General features: G+C 33.4%; 1 protein-coding gene across 4 annotated transcripts in view; it reads right to left on the bottom strand.

Moving 5' to 3' along the window:
• Nucleotides 1-16,957, bottom strand: part of LOC138188727 (glucose dehydrogenase [FAD, quinone]) — a 34,234-nt gene extending 17,277 nt beyond the window's left edge. Inside the window, exons 1-2 of one of the 4 annotated variants that reach the window (XM_069130765.1) lie at nucleotides 16,800-16,957; nucleotides 3,477-3,646 (exon numbers count right to left, since the gene is read on the bottom strand). In XM_069130765.1, the coding sequence (XP_068986866.1) occupies nucleotides 3,477-3,646 (170 nt within the window). In that variant the 5' untranslated portion in view covers nucleotides 16,800-16,957. Of the gene's footprint in view, nucleotides 1-287; nucleotides 374-3,476; nucleotides 3,647-4,655; nucleotides 5,291-5,367; nucleotides 5,470-16,799 lie in introns of those variants that run through there. The other 3 variants (XM_069130770.1, XM_069130780.1, XM_069130787.1) reach the window with 3 other exon arrangements.
• Nucleotides 16,958-17,062: the final 105 nt, after the last annotated feature.

Below are 17,062 nucleotides of genomic sequence, written 5' to 3'. Positions count from 1 at the left end.
TATACATAAGTAATTTTTTAAGAATAAAGGTTTTAGCTTTAATTATGAAAGTACTTGTGCTATTTATACATTAATTTGTATATTACCGTGGAAGTTATGAAATTATTCTTTAGATTTCTTAGATTTTCTTGTAGAAAAATGAAAAATGAGAGAAGAAGCAAGATGTATAATTAAAAATGAGAAACGCGTATAAATATCGTTAGCTATTCTTCAGATGATTTTCAACTGTGGTATTGTAGATTCGAGTATACTTTCGCTTGTTGACCTTAATCCTACAGTTATCGTACCTCCTACTATTGAATTTCCTTATGAACATGTATTACAGCTAATTCTTATTAACCTCTTTCCGTGCCATTCAGTTCGACGAAACAGACCAGACTGATGCTCGTAAACAGGAACTAACATTCAGTCAGTCGTAACGGGCAAAAAAACAGTCCGCGAGCTCGGCTTGTTATGTTTACGTTTGGCCCAAGTATCTGGTCGCGAGTCTGACTCGCGATATTCATGTTTGGGCCAAAATCTTCATCGCGAGTCTGACTCGCTAAAGTACGGGAAGGGGTTCAGGACATTAACAGCAATTTGCCTGCGTTTAATCGATTCTAGCATGGAAAACTTCTTTGAACCACTCGATGGTTCGATTTCTTTGGAAGATTTCACCTCTTGAAAAATGGGTTGACCTTAAACATCAGTTAAGAATAACACAGATATCAACAGCAATTTGCTTTATTTCGATAAAGCTTAATAGTGAACAGTTTCTTTTAGTAATTTCCAAAAATTTAATGAAAGTTACTCGCTTCAAGTAATTCTACTGAAAGTTGCTGTATCGTATGGAAATCACATTGATTTTCAACGTTGATTAATAACAATACAGATATCAACACTAGATTGCTTTATTTCCATCCATTCCGGCATCAAACGTTTCTTTTAGCGATTCCAAAATTACAAAATTCCAAGATTACTTTACTACAACGAGCGATTTTCTTTCCAAAAGTTCTCGCGTCCCTTGCAAAACACGATTTCAAGATTCGATCAATAATATCACTGAAGAGTTCCAACTCGTTAGAGTTTCAGCTTTACGAGCATTTCTTCGTCACGTTTCTATCTACTTCCATTCTAATTACATTTGAATGGTTCACAGAATCTGTCGCACATTCTGCCTTTCGCGTTTAACCGCGAACGGTTCCTAGTGACGGGCCTTCAATTTCATCAAATTATCTATAACTCAGAGCACGGATTCGCGGCTGTTTGAAACCGCACGAAGGATCTAACTACCGAATCTGGTTGCCTCAGTGAGCATCCGGCAGAACTGCAAGCGCAGATTCATGGAGCAGGTGTGATGCAACGTGAGAGAATCATTGGAACAATGGTACTGGGCCATTACGCGTGGATACATACACGCTACAATTTCATGGATACATACACGCTACAATTTCATGGATACGTATGCATGGATGCTCACTTCCGAGAAGGACACAGACAGCAGACTATAGTTTCCGTACGATATCACGTGAACCGTGTCTGTAACAATTAAGAAGGCTTTCTTCGTTGTCGTTTGACCATCACCAGACATTCTGGTTCCTGTTCGAGCAATTTTATTCCCTCGTCGTTCGTCGAGATTCTTCCGGAATCTCTTTCGATTCGCTCTGATGCTCGGTTGAGTGTTTAATGAAACGACGCGGCACAGGGAAGAGGAAGAATTTATGAAGCATATAAGGAAAACCGAAAAAATATAGCAGAAGATAGCAGGAAAAAAGAGCGGAATGAAGGCCATAGGAGGTCTTGGTCGAAGATAAATCTTTTTCCTAACGTTATTTCTGTTCCATATTACTGAGGTTACTGTTAGTGGAGTGTGGATTTTTGCAGAATTTCATATTTTTATTAACCTTTCGTAGGCAACCTGGGTCATTCACGTCCCAAGCGAAATTTCAATCGTAAGTTTCTTCGAAGCGAATATTTATCTTTCTCGAGAAATCTTTTAGACGTTTCACTTAAAAACAATGTAGTAAAGAGACTTCAATAAGCATTCCAGAATTTCTTCCGATGTTTTAAAAGCTCAGAATTAGACGTGGACGTAAATATAACTGAGGCTATATGAAACCTATATGAATATTTATTCGATTAATTAAAAATTATGACAGTTCCTTCACTTTGAATATGTTGTTAAAATAAAAATTGTCATACCGTGTCATATATTTTGAAAGATTTTCTACGATGATACTAATTTTATAGATTTAATTGGGCAATATAATTTTCTAAAAATATGCACGTGGAAAAGACGAATATAATCGAGTCGAATAAGCGCACACGTAAAACAGATATCGCTTTAAAATTGACAGAAGGATTTCAGTTAAACGGAGCATGGAAAATGAAATGCGAATCCTTTTGGATTTTCGCTAACGAGATACAGAATATCGAGTGGTACATAAAATAAAATAAAAATGGACAATCGGATATTATGATCGGTTTTGTATCGATTAGCCTTTCTAAAATCAAATTTCACAATAAAAGTGTCACTGTTCTGTTATTTTAAAATGCTAATTTAGTATTCATAGGAATAACTGTGAAAAAATATCTGGATACGTGTTTGTGAGTTTTTAATCGATATTCTTTTGATTTCTTTTTGATTTCGATAAACGAAACGAGTTTCTGGGTTATCGAATCAACTCCATTTGAAGGCGTGACCAATTTGTCATTTCACTCGACCGTGACCCAGTTAGAGAGTTTAATCTCTAGAGTTCGAAACTTGCAACTTGGACCATATACATACATATAGACATAATCGATGATCTTATTTTCAGGAACAGTTTAAATTTATTTTCGTAAGGGATACGCGCATATATGTTTCGAAACTTTCCCTACTGTATTTCTAGTATGTACATATACCTTCCCTTGCGATATCGATGCTGGAATGCTTCCAGAAAATCTTACATTCAAACGAGTTTTATTCCAAATGTGGGTTACAGTGATCAGAGTACGTTGAAATATGTTTTCACGCTTCCACGAATTGGATTTGATATGATATATGTGTGTATTAGTCAAAGGCATTGTTTGGAGAACTTTAATATTGTTAGAAGCCATAGTGATATACTAGCGTATTCTGTATTGCGACAAGAAAAACGATCTTCTATCGATGTTCTAGTTTCTAAATTGTATTCTCCAAAATATGAATTTGCATAAAAATACGCAATCTCGTCATAAGAGTTAAGGATCATTTTTAACAAATTATGAGTTCATTATCTCCTCCGTTAGGTACCACCTTTCTCATCGCTCTTTGACAAACGTTCTATTATTTATGATGGCTTTTATCAGTCTTTTCTGTGGAATTATTGGTTAAGCTGTTATAATAAAGAATTAAACAACTAAAAATGTTTTCTCTTTTTTTGTATATTGAAATCTTTTTTATAATTCGTGCTCATAATTCGCGATAGTTAAGCTTCAAAATTTCGAGGCTCTTCTTATAACTTGTTTTATTTTACCTGGAGTTAACAGTAGGGGGTGGTAGTGGCCTGTTGCATGGATCCTCGAGGTCGCACTGGCTACGAAGGAATACTTCTAGAAGGCCCATGAACAACATGAAGGACGAGCCACCGCATGTTGATGCTAAAGTCGGCCCGGTTGAAGGCGTTAGTGGACAGTTACAGCTCATCTGGAACGTTTATTGATTTTTTATCAAACCTGAGATGGTAAATTTAAAAAGATATAACGCTATTTATTTCAGTATTCTTAGTAATTTTCTTTTGCATCTAATCTTTATTATTTTTTATTAATTTCATCATCAATGAAAAATTTCATATGTAATTTTACATTCTTTAGTTAGCATCTACAAGAAACGAAGAATTGATAAATAAATCTATCGTTGCGTGAAGTAAGCACAAATTTCAGTAATGAAAATATCCGTTGCCATCGGGAATTTAAATGAATGACGTTTTAATTATCTGTGAGTTAAATAGAGAAATGTAAGCCTTTCAAGTATTGATTGGAATAGTGAGACAGCTAATTTTACAATCAACCGAACAAAGTTGCACTTTCGTTCGCTCAAAGGGTGAAGGAAGAAGGAAACGTCAGACTTTCTACTTTGATGCTTTGTTCCCAGCCCTACTCTTCGATAAAAATTCGCTATAAAAAAGAGAAATTTCGTTCTAACAAAGGTGACAATCTACTAATCATCCGACTTTCTAGCTCCTTCTCTTTTATGCGAGATTATCTGTCCATTTTGAATACTCGTCTTATATAAAACTTATATAAAACTATAACAGTTATACAGTTAAAAGAACGTTCCAAAATTTAGGAAGTGAAAGAAACTTAAGTATTGGAGATTAAAAGAAAATCCCTATTAAAAGTGTAACTAAGCATATAATTATTTCATATATACATTTTATATATTTTCTTCCGCAGAATCGTAGTGTAATAAAAGATTTAAATCCATTATTGAAACGAGTTTTATATCAATAAGTAATTTTCAATCATAAACGAAAATACGTTACGAAAACGCACGTTAAAATACGAGCTAGCCTACCGTGACACCCATGTCGAGATTGTTCAATTTCAACAGAAATTGGATTCATTTCGCGCATCGCGATACTCGCGTATCGAGTTTTGAGGACGCTAGACGAATTCGCAATCATCGATATGAATAAATGCAAAAATTGCAGTACCTATTTTACCATTCGCTGCAAAGCTTTGTCAAGGCTATAGTTCTAGGCTCACCAAACTGGATAATCGAGTCTATGTTGTAATAATTTGTGTACTCTTAGCAACACGAGAGATATGGGTTCGTTGGTACTTTTGTTTGATTGGACGTAATATGTGGATTTTTAAATTATTGTCGCGGAGATATTTAAGAAAAAAAGAAAGTAGCGTTTAAATCCACTGTGAGGAGCCAAAAATGTTTCATCAACGTAGAATCTCTGTTCCTTTTTCTTTGAGCTATGTTGGAATCCGTCTTCGTCTCTGTTAATTTGTCCGAATTAAAAATCTCTTCACGATCGTGTCGTTTCAGACCTCTTCACTTGTTTAAATTCTTCAAACTCTTTGAACTACCTTCGACTTTCTATTCAATTATCCTCGATTAAACAATTTACGGCGTTTCGACGACTATAGGACGCTTCTACGACGCGGAAATCGAGTCACGTAGACGCGCAATCGCGATCGATGCGTCGATCCTCTTATTTTCCTCGCGTTCTGTTCTTAATCCTTCTCTATCTATGGGCAATTTCTCATATAAAATTAATTAAATGAAAATTTCTGATGTAAAATATCTAAGGTATTTCGCAACATGGTATTATTCACGAAATGCTTTAGAGATGATATTTTCCGTGTTAACTAATTAAATAATTTTCAATATACATTATTGTAAAAAATATTCACTTTGCTTATGTAAATACGAATCGCCACATAACAATGAACTTTAACTATTTGTTTAGAAGTTAGCCGATATTACGTTAAAATACGATAGCGAAGTAGTTTCCACTAAAGTGTTTTAAATGCTACTGCTTAAACTAACGACGATGGTCTTTTTATGAGTTGAGAAGAATCTCTTATCTGATTTGTATCTTGCAATTAGAGACAAGTTTTTTCCTGTATGCTTCAGTTACCATGATGCTTTTCATATATCACTATGAACCAGTAGAATAAAAAGCTCTCTTCTTATGATTTTAATAAATAATTAAATAAATGAAACTGTTTATTCCGTGTTATTGAACCGCGCATTTTTATACACTTATAGGAAATTTGAAAATGCAAAATTTCACAGAGTCCACATAATATGAAAAAATATATAAAATATCTAAAGTGTAACGCTTTTTGTAATACCTGTTAGGTAGAACAATTTTTTATTGAGCTTGGATTTTTTTCATTATATTTGCAAAGACATTAAGTTGCATAAAAATTCATGATAATGATAATAGATAGATCATACATTGAAATTTTTGTTTGGCTCATAATTCGTGATAATACACCTTCAAGCTTAAGAAGTTTTTTTCTTACTTGTTTTTTAGATCGTAGCGATAAAGAGAACAATTTCTCAATAAAAGTACCGAGTCATGTTTTATAATCGTGAAAAGTCCTTTGGCCCTGTGTCCTACAACTCCTACAACGGTGCCATAATATGCTTTTCACGTCGCGTTTCCTCTTCCTACGCTCCTCATTCTCGCTCATTCTCGCTCGGCATTCCGGCACCCAACGTTCCTCTCCTACCGTTGTGAACCGTAATTATTGCTCTGTAGATGTAGATACACGCGAAACAAAAACATTGCGCGGTTCTTATTGTTCCTCTATGCGTCTTCTCGAGAAAGAGATTTTACCATCTGGCTTGGTTTTCTTTCAACGGATGATCGATGAAGCGAAGTGAACGAGATCGAGGAGTTCGATGTTGCGAGGAATTTGCAATCGTTTGTTGGTCTTTTTGTCGTTGGTATTACGCGAGTTGCGTTGCAATGTGTTACGGTAATCTTTGGAGATGGGATTGGAGTTTATAGTAGAGCGACCGGTGGTTACGAATGCGATAGAAAGTGGCTGAGTATCGTAAAGTGCAATAGCTATTGTGAGAAATTGTTCGACAATATTCACAGGCGATGACTATTGATTAGCCGATTATTTTTGTAATAAGATTTGCGATAATAGATAAAATGTTGTTGAATTTTAAGGTACGTTTTTCATTGTAAAACGATTAATTGTTATCTACTTGATCATGCCTGTAAGTATTATTTCTTATTCTGTTTTAAATTGAGCGGCAGTTAATTTCCGACTTATCGTTAGTTATGTAATAGTTTTCCCAGCATTCCACGCAATTGTTATTATCCGGATCTCCTGCTGAGACAGATAATTAGACCGACTATCTTTCCAGGTTTACATATGTATGTTTCATGACATTTCAGACGATTTAGTTTCCATTGAAATAGCCTGCGTCCCGATTTAAAACGTGGGCTAATTCCTGTAAATATATGGAAGAAGCGCTTAGCATCTTCCTATTTTCGCGTCGTATGTTGAAGGCCACTTATTTTGGCAGAGGAACGTTCTATACCTATATTCTTCTTAATATTTGGTAAAAGTTAGATTACAAGGAACTATGAACGTTTAATTTTTATGATAATTACGAAGGCAAAATACGATGTACACTAAAACTCGCTTTATATGAACTTGTCGGAGGACAAATAGTTTATATAACTGGAGTTCATACAATAGAAGTACGTTCATTCTCCCCTACCATCTATTATCTTCCATTCATATGATAAGTTCACGTTTAGATAAATAGATTCAACAATCGAAAGTTCACTTAATCTGGCACTAATTAAAATTTCATTCGAATAAATAAAACTTATGTAAATGGAGTTCTATTGTATTAACCTGGAATCATTGCAAAATCTCGGAAAATAACAAGTGAGCTAAGCTCTCATTCCTGCTTGCTTAGCAAAGGTATTTAAACAATATTGAACAATGCTATGATCAATGCAAGGAACAATGCTATGATCTATTATCTCCGCTTTGGAAATGCTGGCAGTCTCTCGCAGAATTATCTTAATAAGTTACGTATAACGTTTTAACATTTTGTGTCTGCTACCGTAGTATAAAAATTAATGTTAACGCTCACTTAAGTAGCTACTAAGAACATTGCAAGACAAGTAGTTATGAACTACTTTATGAAACAGCATTTAGCAAAAATAATCTTTCTAGGTAACTATTAATATAAAAATAGCTATACTAAAATACCTACTAAAGCACTAATTAAAATTCATTTCCCGGAAAGCTTAAAGACGAAGACATTATCGATAACAAAATTTCTATTCATCAATCTCTATCGAATCTACTATTAAATTTCACCAATAGCCAGAAGTCAACGATACACATAAAATTCATTACTTAACCATCAGTTAAAACGAGTTTCCTCTCACATCTAAAACTCCATTCGTTACAAGGAACGAGAAAATCATAGAATTTAGTTGCATAATGTAATAATTTTTGCGACATATGTCAACAGCAGTTACAAATTCTTATTTCGATCGATGTCACCAATCGACGACAGATGCTCGATCTCTCCAATTGATTTTCATCCACTGATCGATAATTGTTCGAATAAATCACGATTGCGTATCACTTTTTTCCTTCTTTTCTCGAATCTATGAATCACATATGATAATGTGAATCATTAAAGAAATTCTTCGCATCGTTACCTTGCCTGTTCTCTTAATTGAGTTAGACAAGAGAATCTTACAGTTGATTATTCCAATTTTGTTCAAATTCCAATTCCGAAATGGTATTCCAAGTTTTTCAATATTATAAGAAGTCGAGCCACTTTCGATATTTAAGATTCCTGAGTCCTGATACGTGTTGAATCTTGAGTTTGTATACGTTTTGAACATATAAGGTTTCGATCTCGAATTGGAATTCTTCAACATCACTGATGTATCTTCAAAATTTTGAAAATGTTGAAAGTCCTGAGATTCAAAGCCTTGACATCTACTCATCAAATTCTTGTGACTTTGAAACCTACGAAGTTTTTAGACACTTTCGATACTTAACGAAATTTTAAAGAGCCAAAATCCTTTAAAACTCCGAAAAACTTTAAACTTTCAAAAGTCAGGACTCAAGATTCAAGATTCAAGATTCAAGATTTGCCAAGACCTTCGAAAGTTTCAAATATCGAATCATGTTCATGAAACTCCATGTCACGTATAAATGTTTGATACGATTCCAAATGTTTCAGCGCGCATCGCTACTTGCAGTATGAAAGGACACTGTCAGCGTGAACGTGCTTGATCGTGTGTACACACCTTCAACACCGTTACGTTCACTGACCGAGAACCACGTCGGTTACGAAAGTCACGCAGTTCTGCAGCTTCTTTTTTTTTGCTAGTTTTCCTGGCTTTTTGCTTCGACACCCTGTCAGACTTACAACGTACAACAGACTAATTGCATAGCGACGTTTCTCGATCGGGACGTACACGTGTCGAAAGCTTGGACGAGAGAGAATTCAATATCCTCGACTGAGAATGTCTCGTATTGGAACGCGTCAAACGCATCTTCAGCGCAGAATTACGAGTTGGCTGGATTTGTCTTATATAGAGTTCAGCTTTTTATGGATTTCTGGAAAACTTGGAGATCGAAGAACGCATGAAATACACACAATATGCAAAAATATATGAAATGTCCAAAGTATAGGATTCTTTATGATATTGAATAGAAAAAACAATTGTTGGTCGAAATTCCATTTTTTAAATTATATTCGTACAAATATTAGTTTTCATAAATACCTGCAATCTAACAATATATTTTAAATACAGAATACAAGCTGCTATTAAAGTTAGGTTCACTCGGATACGTATAACATGGGAAATTAACAAATTCCGGGAACCATTTTATCAAAGTTGTTAGCGATGTATAAAATAAAAATCGAATTGTAAGAACGAGAAGTTAAAATTCATTTTCAGTAATGAGACACTTTCTTTGCAATTACATAAGAAATTTCGAGACCCGAATCAGTTGTTCTCCCGGCGGAAAGTCCATTCATGCTTGCCTGATCGTCGAGAAATAGACTTGTATCAGCATCTGTTATAATTTACATCGCATAAATGCGTGGAATCGTGGTAACGGAAACGAGGAAGCCTCCCACACTTTCTTCGGTGATTTTTCTGACAGAAAAGAAAAAATTATCCTGTCTACAAGTTATGCGTGCCCACACGCGTGTCGTAATACTTATAAAACGGTATTAAATAATCATCCTGTTTCTTTGCTTGAATAACGTCAATTCCGCCAAAATATTTTACACCGATTTGTTTTCGATCGTTGCGAAGCTTTATTTTCCACACTATCCTATAATTTTCTATCATTAAAAAGTAACTGCTGCCATTACGTTACTACAAATGTACGAGGCGTACATGAGTCTTGAAAGAAGGAATAAAATTAAAAATTTCTCTATATTTCTTTATATTTGAATAAAATCTATTCTTCGATAATTCGTAAAAAATTTATAACATTTGATTAAAATTATGTGAGAGACGAATATACACGAATAAGACATACTCGACATACAAATCAGAAAGGAAATTTAATTAAAATTGTATTAACACTAAATGAGAATTTTTGAAAATATTGAACTTTCGTTCTGCTGTTAAAAGCTTAAAGTTCCTCCATTTCGTTAATTATTGAATGAGGATTTTTAGAAATATTCAATTTCCGCTCTGTACAGCTAAAAGCTTTGAATCTCTTTTTTCCAATTCATAAAATATTCCCGCAGAATGAAAATATCCCCATTTAATGTATTATAAAGAGATTCGGTTATGATACCAATTGAATGATTATAAATAGATTTTATATCGAAAAGATTGATTTTAGGACGCTATATTATGTATCTCTTTAATTTTCCATTTAACTTCCGTTTATTTTACTTCCGTTCACTCGGTCAAAATTATAAGCCCCTAAATATTCATTTTATTCTTACTCTGTGCATACTTTCAAAGTTCGAACTAGAACACCTTATAATACTAAATTTACATAGTATACGTACAATGCAATTTTACAATTAGGTAGCGTCACGAATGTCGCCTCGTCTTTCGAGTCGTATTTCACTTTATTCGAGGATAAATTTCACCAAATGTGGAGGATACGTTCTATTTGGCCATTTAACAAACGCGAACATTTCGTTCGGAAAAAGTTACAGATTTATTGGAGAGAATACGATGATATATGTTCCCTATCCGTACGTGACTTCGTTAAACTTACTTATTTCCAACTTCTACGAAGAGTTTACGTTCTTTGAGAGGAAGAGTCGTATCGTATCTGATTTGAAACACTATTCTTTGATCTTTAAGTAAAATTTGATAACATACTAGGGCTCAATAGGGAACATCCGCAAATTTCATGAAATTCGGCATATCAAATAAGAGTTTTCGTTTCTCAAACGCAGAATTCATTTAAAATTCAACTCTAAATATATCACATCAACGACTTTTACTGTGAACATATGAAATAATGAAAAATAGCATTTTTATATAGCGTCTTTATGTTAAGTGTCGAAATATCTCTCCAGAAATATTTGAATAAAAATCGAAATCTAACTACTACGAGTAAATGAATGATAGTCAGCTTTTAACTTCTAGATATTCAATAGCGAATCGCTTGGATATAGTAATGAGACAAAGAATATTTTTGCTCCAAGGTTATACGTTCCGTAAATTTTTCCATGATGGAAACGAACAGCCGAAATGAAGTTTTCCAAGAGTAATTTATCGAAGGACAAAAAGCGTTTCCTTCTAAAAATTCTTACAGTGAAATTTATGAATGGCCGATATTAAGTCATTCGCTCGCGATTAATTAAATGATTCCAAGTTGATTTCTCAACGACACTTTCGCTGCGAAATGGACGAGTAAAAAGTTCAACCTACAATTTCGTCAGACAGCTTCATTAGCTAACCGGACAGAAATTTTTAATATCTGTAATTATCCAGGTACAACCTTGATCTTTTTACAAAATAATAACATTGAAGAAATTTTGTAAAATTACAGACTAAAAGAGACAGCAATAAAAGCTGGTATACCAACATTCAAGTTTACAACTGTTCTTAACTGAATTATACAAAAATTTCTTTATAAACGAAATTTATGAAAATTCGAAAATAAAATAAGTTTCTCGTCGTTGTTTGGCTAAAGCAAACAATTGGAAATTGACGTTCACCGCATTTTAAATACATCGCGTGTAATATTTCGTTTGATTTCGTGCTGCGTTTTACCGGTAATTATTGCTCACATATACGACTGTCACGCAATCGAAATCTCTCCGTCCAACTCGTAACTATTCGAGCCTTGTAACGTTTTACACTTCGTCATAACGCCTGGCCGCTCAAATAGCGCGTACGTCAATCAAAATTTATGCAATACCAAGACTATTTATTTCTAGCAGTTCTATCGAGCTTCTATTACTGCTTCCGTAGAATTTTATTGCTTTAACACTACGTATCTTTAACGTCTGTCGAAAAGGAAAATCGATCCTTAATGACGCAATGAAAAACGTCTCACAAAGTCAGTCTCACAATGAAATTGCGGATGTTTACGCACTTGTTGAAAAAAAGATGTAAAAATGTGAAAAATGAATATTCAAAATAAAGTATTCGTTATAATATTTAATAAATGAAACAAATCTACGGTTAAATTCCAATTTCCTATTCATTCTTGTGCATAAAATACGAAGTTGCATAAATACGTACGTATATCCGCAATTTATTTCTAATTAACATCAATAAATTTCTAATTATTTGATGCAGTAATTAGCGCAGGATGTAATTGCAAAATCATATGTATGTATTATGAAATTCGGGGGAATTAAATGATAAATTAAATCAAATGTTTGAGAGATAGAAATTAATTAATGACATACAGTATGTCTTGAATTGGTGTGTAATAAGAGAACATTTTTAAATATTACGCGTAGATAATGACTGTCAGAAGACGAATACCGGTTAACATCTAACGGTTGTTCCGGAATTCTGGAGTACCTCAGACGTTATGAATATTTTCATAATTTCACTCTCGAGTAACAGCTGACGTTAAGTAGCCTCAATAATTCTCAATTAGGTGGAATTTTATATGTAATTATGACTTGCAGGATGAAATTTAGAACTTCTATTTTAAGGTATCTCAGAATCTTGCTACTCAGAATAATACTTCTTACACATACAAACTATAATCTCCGATATAAAATGAAAAAAAGAATAACATAAGAATAACAATGAAATGTTTTGATGAAATTCTAGAATATATTAAATTCATATATGCCACAAGAGTTGTACGATAAAAAGAAGAAGAAGAGAAGATTGTGCAACGAGATTTATCCAGGTGTTTCAACCTTAAAATTCGCAGTAATTCATATAAAGTTTTCTTAACAAGCCGCTTTACGTAACGCTGGAGCAACGAGCTGTTAGGGGCAATTTTTAGCATGCCTATTAAACAAGAGTACGTCTTTTACGTTTACTGAGAAAAAGTCTCCATTACTTCCACTTCTCTAATCGTACGTTTCAAGATTTATACTTCACTTTATGCCGCTATGGTCGCCGGATATCGGATGTTCCAATGAATTGTGGAAAATTGTTCGTACAAAAAAGGTTAGATCTAAGCTCGTTTCACGGAGGATATGACTAGTATGAGCGACTGAGATTTTTATCGCTGATGTAATTTATAGGAGGAATATGATTTCTCAAGTCTTAGTCGCCATTTTATTTCTCGGATCCATTTCTTCATAATTTTTAACATACAACGTATAAGAATGATCATCGATTTAATAATTATCATCCTTTTTTTTTCAAATCTTTGATACGAAATTTATTTTTCTTAATTTAATTTAGTAATCTCTATTTCGTATTTTAAACTCGTTTCCAAAGCTGGAAATTATAATTTCAATTTCAGGTTCTCGACCGACGCAAATCCAAATAAATTTTCGATTCAACTAGAATACTCGTTCTGTGCTAAAAACTCGTATATACGATCAATATTGCAGTGTTATATTATCAGATATTTTCGTGAATTTTTGAAAACAACATTGAAATATTTGAATATACATTCTACATCGTACCGATAGGAAGCGAGAAAGATACTTATTGTTAACTAATAATGTAAGAAAGTATAACATAACATAGTACACTATGCTAAGTACTTAGCACGGTTTTTGTCAAGATAAGTATCTGAGCTGGAGAAGATTAATATTCCAGTAGCGCATAAAGAAGTATGTAAAAGGCTGCGAACAATCTGTAACTGTATTTGCAAAACAATCGTGTCACATAATGTTAGACCTCGTTGGCTCATGAGAAACTTCTCTCTCTTGGCTCTTTTTTCTTTCCTTGCCACTTAGGACAAAACTATAATCAAGATCCAGTTACGAGAAATGCCGCGTATAGAAGTATCACGAACAATAACAAGTTCATACATATTCATGAATAATGATATCCCATAACACGTTTCCAATCCTAAATATCCCAGCGTCGAACTTTGATTAATTATAAAAATCAACAGTTATATTTTTTCTTATCTATAATAAAACGTCGTGCGTGATTCGTTAATGTGTGCTGTCAAAGAAACGAAAGAAAAAAAGTAAAGAAGCGAACCGTTATTTTTATATACACGGTCAGAGAGAATGTCAGACAAACAGTACGACGAACTTAGTGAGAATATTTCAAGGGAAAGGTAGAATGATTCCATGATTCTTAATGCCAAGGTATATTCGCGACGCAAGTCGATAATACTGTAATGGCATTATTGCGAGATGCACGCACGAAGAAAAACTTATTCTAACTTTTGATTTCGACAGATTATCCGCTATAAGCTTTACACGTGTATATAACTTTCTGCAATGTTAAATAAATATAAATACTATTAAATTTTTTTTTTATGATGTCAATTTATACTCTCGTCGTATGCATATGATTTCAATTCAACGAAGGCAAATTTGTATTTACTTCAGGTTTGAACTAGAATTTTAGCATCAATTTTTCAAATTTCCGATTATTAATAGACAATGCATATTTCATGCAAATTTATGTTTTTATTAAAAAGAAATGGTTCCTAAATAGTGATATGTTTTGCACACTAAGTAGTGTAACGAATACTGTAGTGGAATTCAGTTCAAAATAAAGTCGATATTTCACATTTGAAAGTTGAAATTTTCGTAAAATAGAGATTCTGCCCATGAAATTCTCTTATTAATTCAATATATCTTTCTTAAAGTATATTTTTCTGTGAATATTTTCTACAAACCTACGTTTTCAAGGATCAATTGATTCAATAAAACGAAAGAAAGAATAAACCGATACAATCTGCTTTACTTTCTACATAGTATGTCGAAACTACATGCATTATTCATGATGTATTCGCAAATTTAACGTTGCTTCTCTGATTTTAGTTAAAAGATACCACGCGTAATATGAATCTGTCAGTTCAATTATCGGCTTATTTGATAATTTGACACGTTAAAATCGCGTAAGCTTAACTACTATAGGTTATTCTTCAATCAAAAATTGCTTCTGAACCTGTGGTGCAAAATTAATGAAACCGAACTTAGTTTCTATCAATTCTTGCAAATGTAATTCAGACATATTGTTATATTATTATGCATTTAAAAAATTGCAGATTCTAGTTACAACGGATTAGAAATAGTGGCAATTGGAACGACGAGTTAACTCGTCTTTTCCAGGTTAACAGGTTACTTGTAATGCCTGTCTCGCGTTTGAAAAATTGACAACCAGTGAATCGTGTATTTTCCCACTCGATTGTGCTGCTTGGAAACAGAAGAAGCGGTGTCTTTTAACGACTCTGTTTACTGTGAGTTAGGTCAGCATTGTACAACGCATGTTGTTCACAGAAAATCTTTAGTGTCCAAAATGTCAGATATTTTGTAATGCATGGAAACAACACATGAAGATTGTTCAGTGAAAGGAGGAAGATCTTCTATTAAAATTATGAAATACTTTCCAAAATGTCAACCTTGAATTTTAACGACGATTGTGGTTACATTATCATGATTTTATCTTTTTAGAAAGATTTTTAATTTAATTTTTAATTTTCAATATATATGGTGTATCAAATATCAAGAGATCAAAAAATAGTTGAAAATATCATAATGTCAAAATATCAAAGAATAAAAATCAAGTATCAAAATATATTGAAAGGAAAGATTCTAAATTAGTAGACAATGCAATTCACTCTCAGAATAAGAATAATCTTCGAAAGTTGCTCGTTCGATTTACTCAATTCGGTGTACCTACGTAATTTCGTCTTAATTTTATTCTTCGTTAGAGACAGATGCTTCACATAACGTACGTATAATTAGATTCAAACTTCAGATATAGGTATACATTCCTCCTGATTATCTTGTCTTGTCGTTCTTTTCAACGTTACGCAATGCACGCGACTTCGTTTCGCCGGTAGGGCATTGTTTAATGAAAAATGTGAAAGAACGGAACTTGCGATTATAATTAACGTCTTGCGACGTTTTAAAGAAAAAAAGACTTGTTCGCCTTCTCCTGTCAGACAATCAGCGCAGCCGTCGACTTTTCACCTAATTCTCACTTCGCAAAATTTCATAAATTATTTCTTTAAGATTTTAAATGAAAACTCTACATTATCAGCTATTAAATAACAGAACTGAATCAGTTAAAATCAATACAAAGTATCAAACTAATACATGTAGAGCATGTAAGACATAACACTTTACAGATTGACAATTATTTATTATAGATTACATTTATTATAGAAAACAAATATAACTCGTTCTGACTCACATAGGATAAATGAATACGTTAGAGAAGATTCAAATTAATTGTTTCATTCAATCCAAATTACTTTTGCGGTATAATTCCATAACATGTTAAAACTAACGCTTACTTTGTCGGTGAGTGAAGTTTATGTTCAATACGTATTAATAATACATCATTTATTTCTTACTTGTATTTAGTATTAAGAACAATAATTTTAATAAGATCAAGAAGACTATTAAGATGTATTTTTCTGTTGTAAAAAGTATATTTTTTCATCGTCAAACTTTCCTTCATAGTAAACATACGTATACTTTTTCTTCATATTCAAGTTACCAACTTGTAACAAAATATCACGAATTATACACTAAATACAGTCTTATCAATATCAAATATAGTATCAAAGTTGGATAAACTAAAAAAATGCGGATTTTCTCAAGAAATACATAACCGTCGAGCGTCGGTAAAATTAATACCAACAAAAATCCCACCCTTTCATTCTGTCGCTCGATAATAATTGATCTTCCATTCAAAATGTTTGAATATAAAATGAAGTTAAATACTAACCTCTGGAAGGTCGTAGCCCTTTAATATCCTTTGGAGTCAAGTTTCACTTCGGTTGCGACACCGAGGATCCTCAGCGTGTTTATGCTTACGATACGCGCGGGAGGAACAGGATCGTGGTTCACGGTGCCACGATCAACAGCAGACTAGTCCGATACCATTCTCCATCCAGGTTGTAATATTCGACAACTTCCACCACTTTCTTGCCTTCCCTTCTGCCATGGTACCAGCTTATGGAAATGATCCGAGCGGTCGCTACCATCTCG

Source organism: Bombus flavifrons, chromosome 2, assembly GCF_040668555.2.
Source record: "Bombus flavifrons isolate JBK064 chromosome 2, iyBomFlav1_principal, whole genome shotgun sequence".
Classification (NCBI taxonomy): domain Eukaryota; kingdom Metazoa; phylum Arthropoda; class Insecta; order Hymenoptera; family Apidae; genus Bombus; species Bombus flavifrons.
Note: the sequence above shows the minus strand (reverse complement) of the source record. Positions and strands in the feature narration are given on the sequence as shown.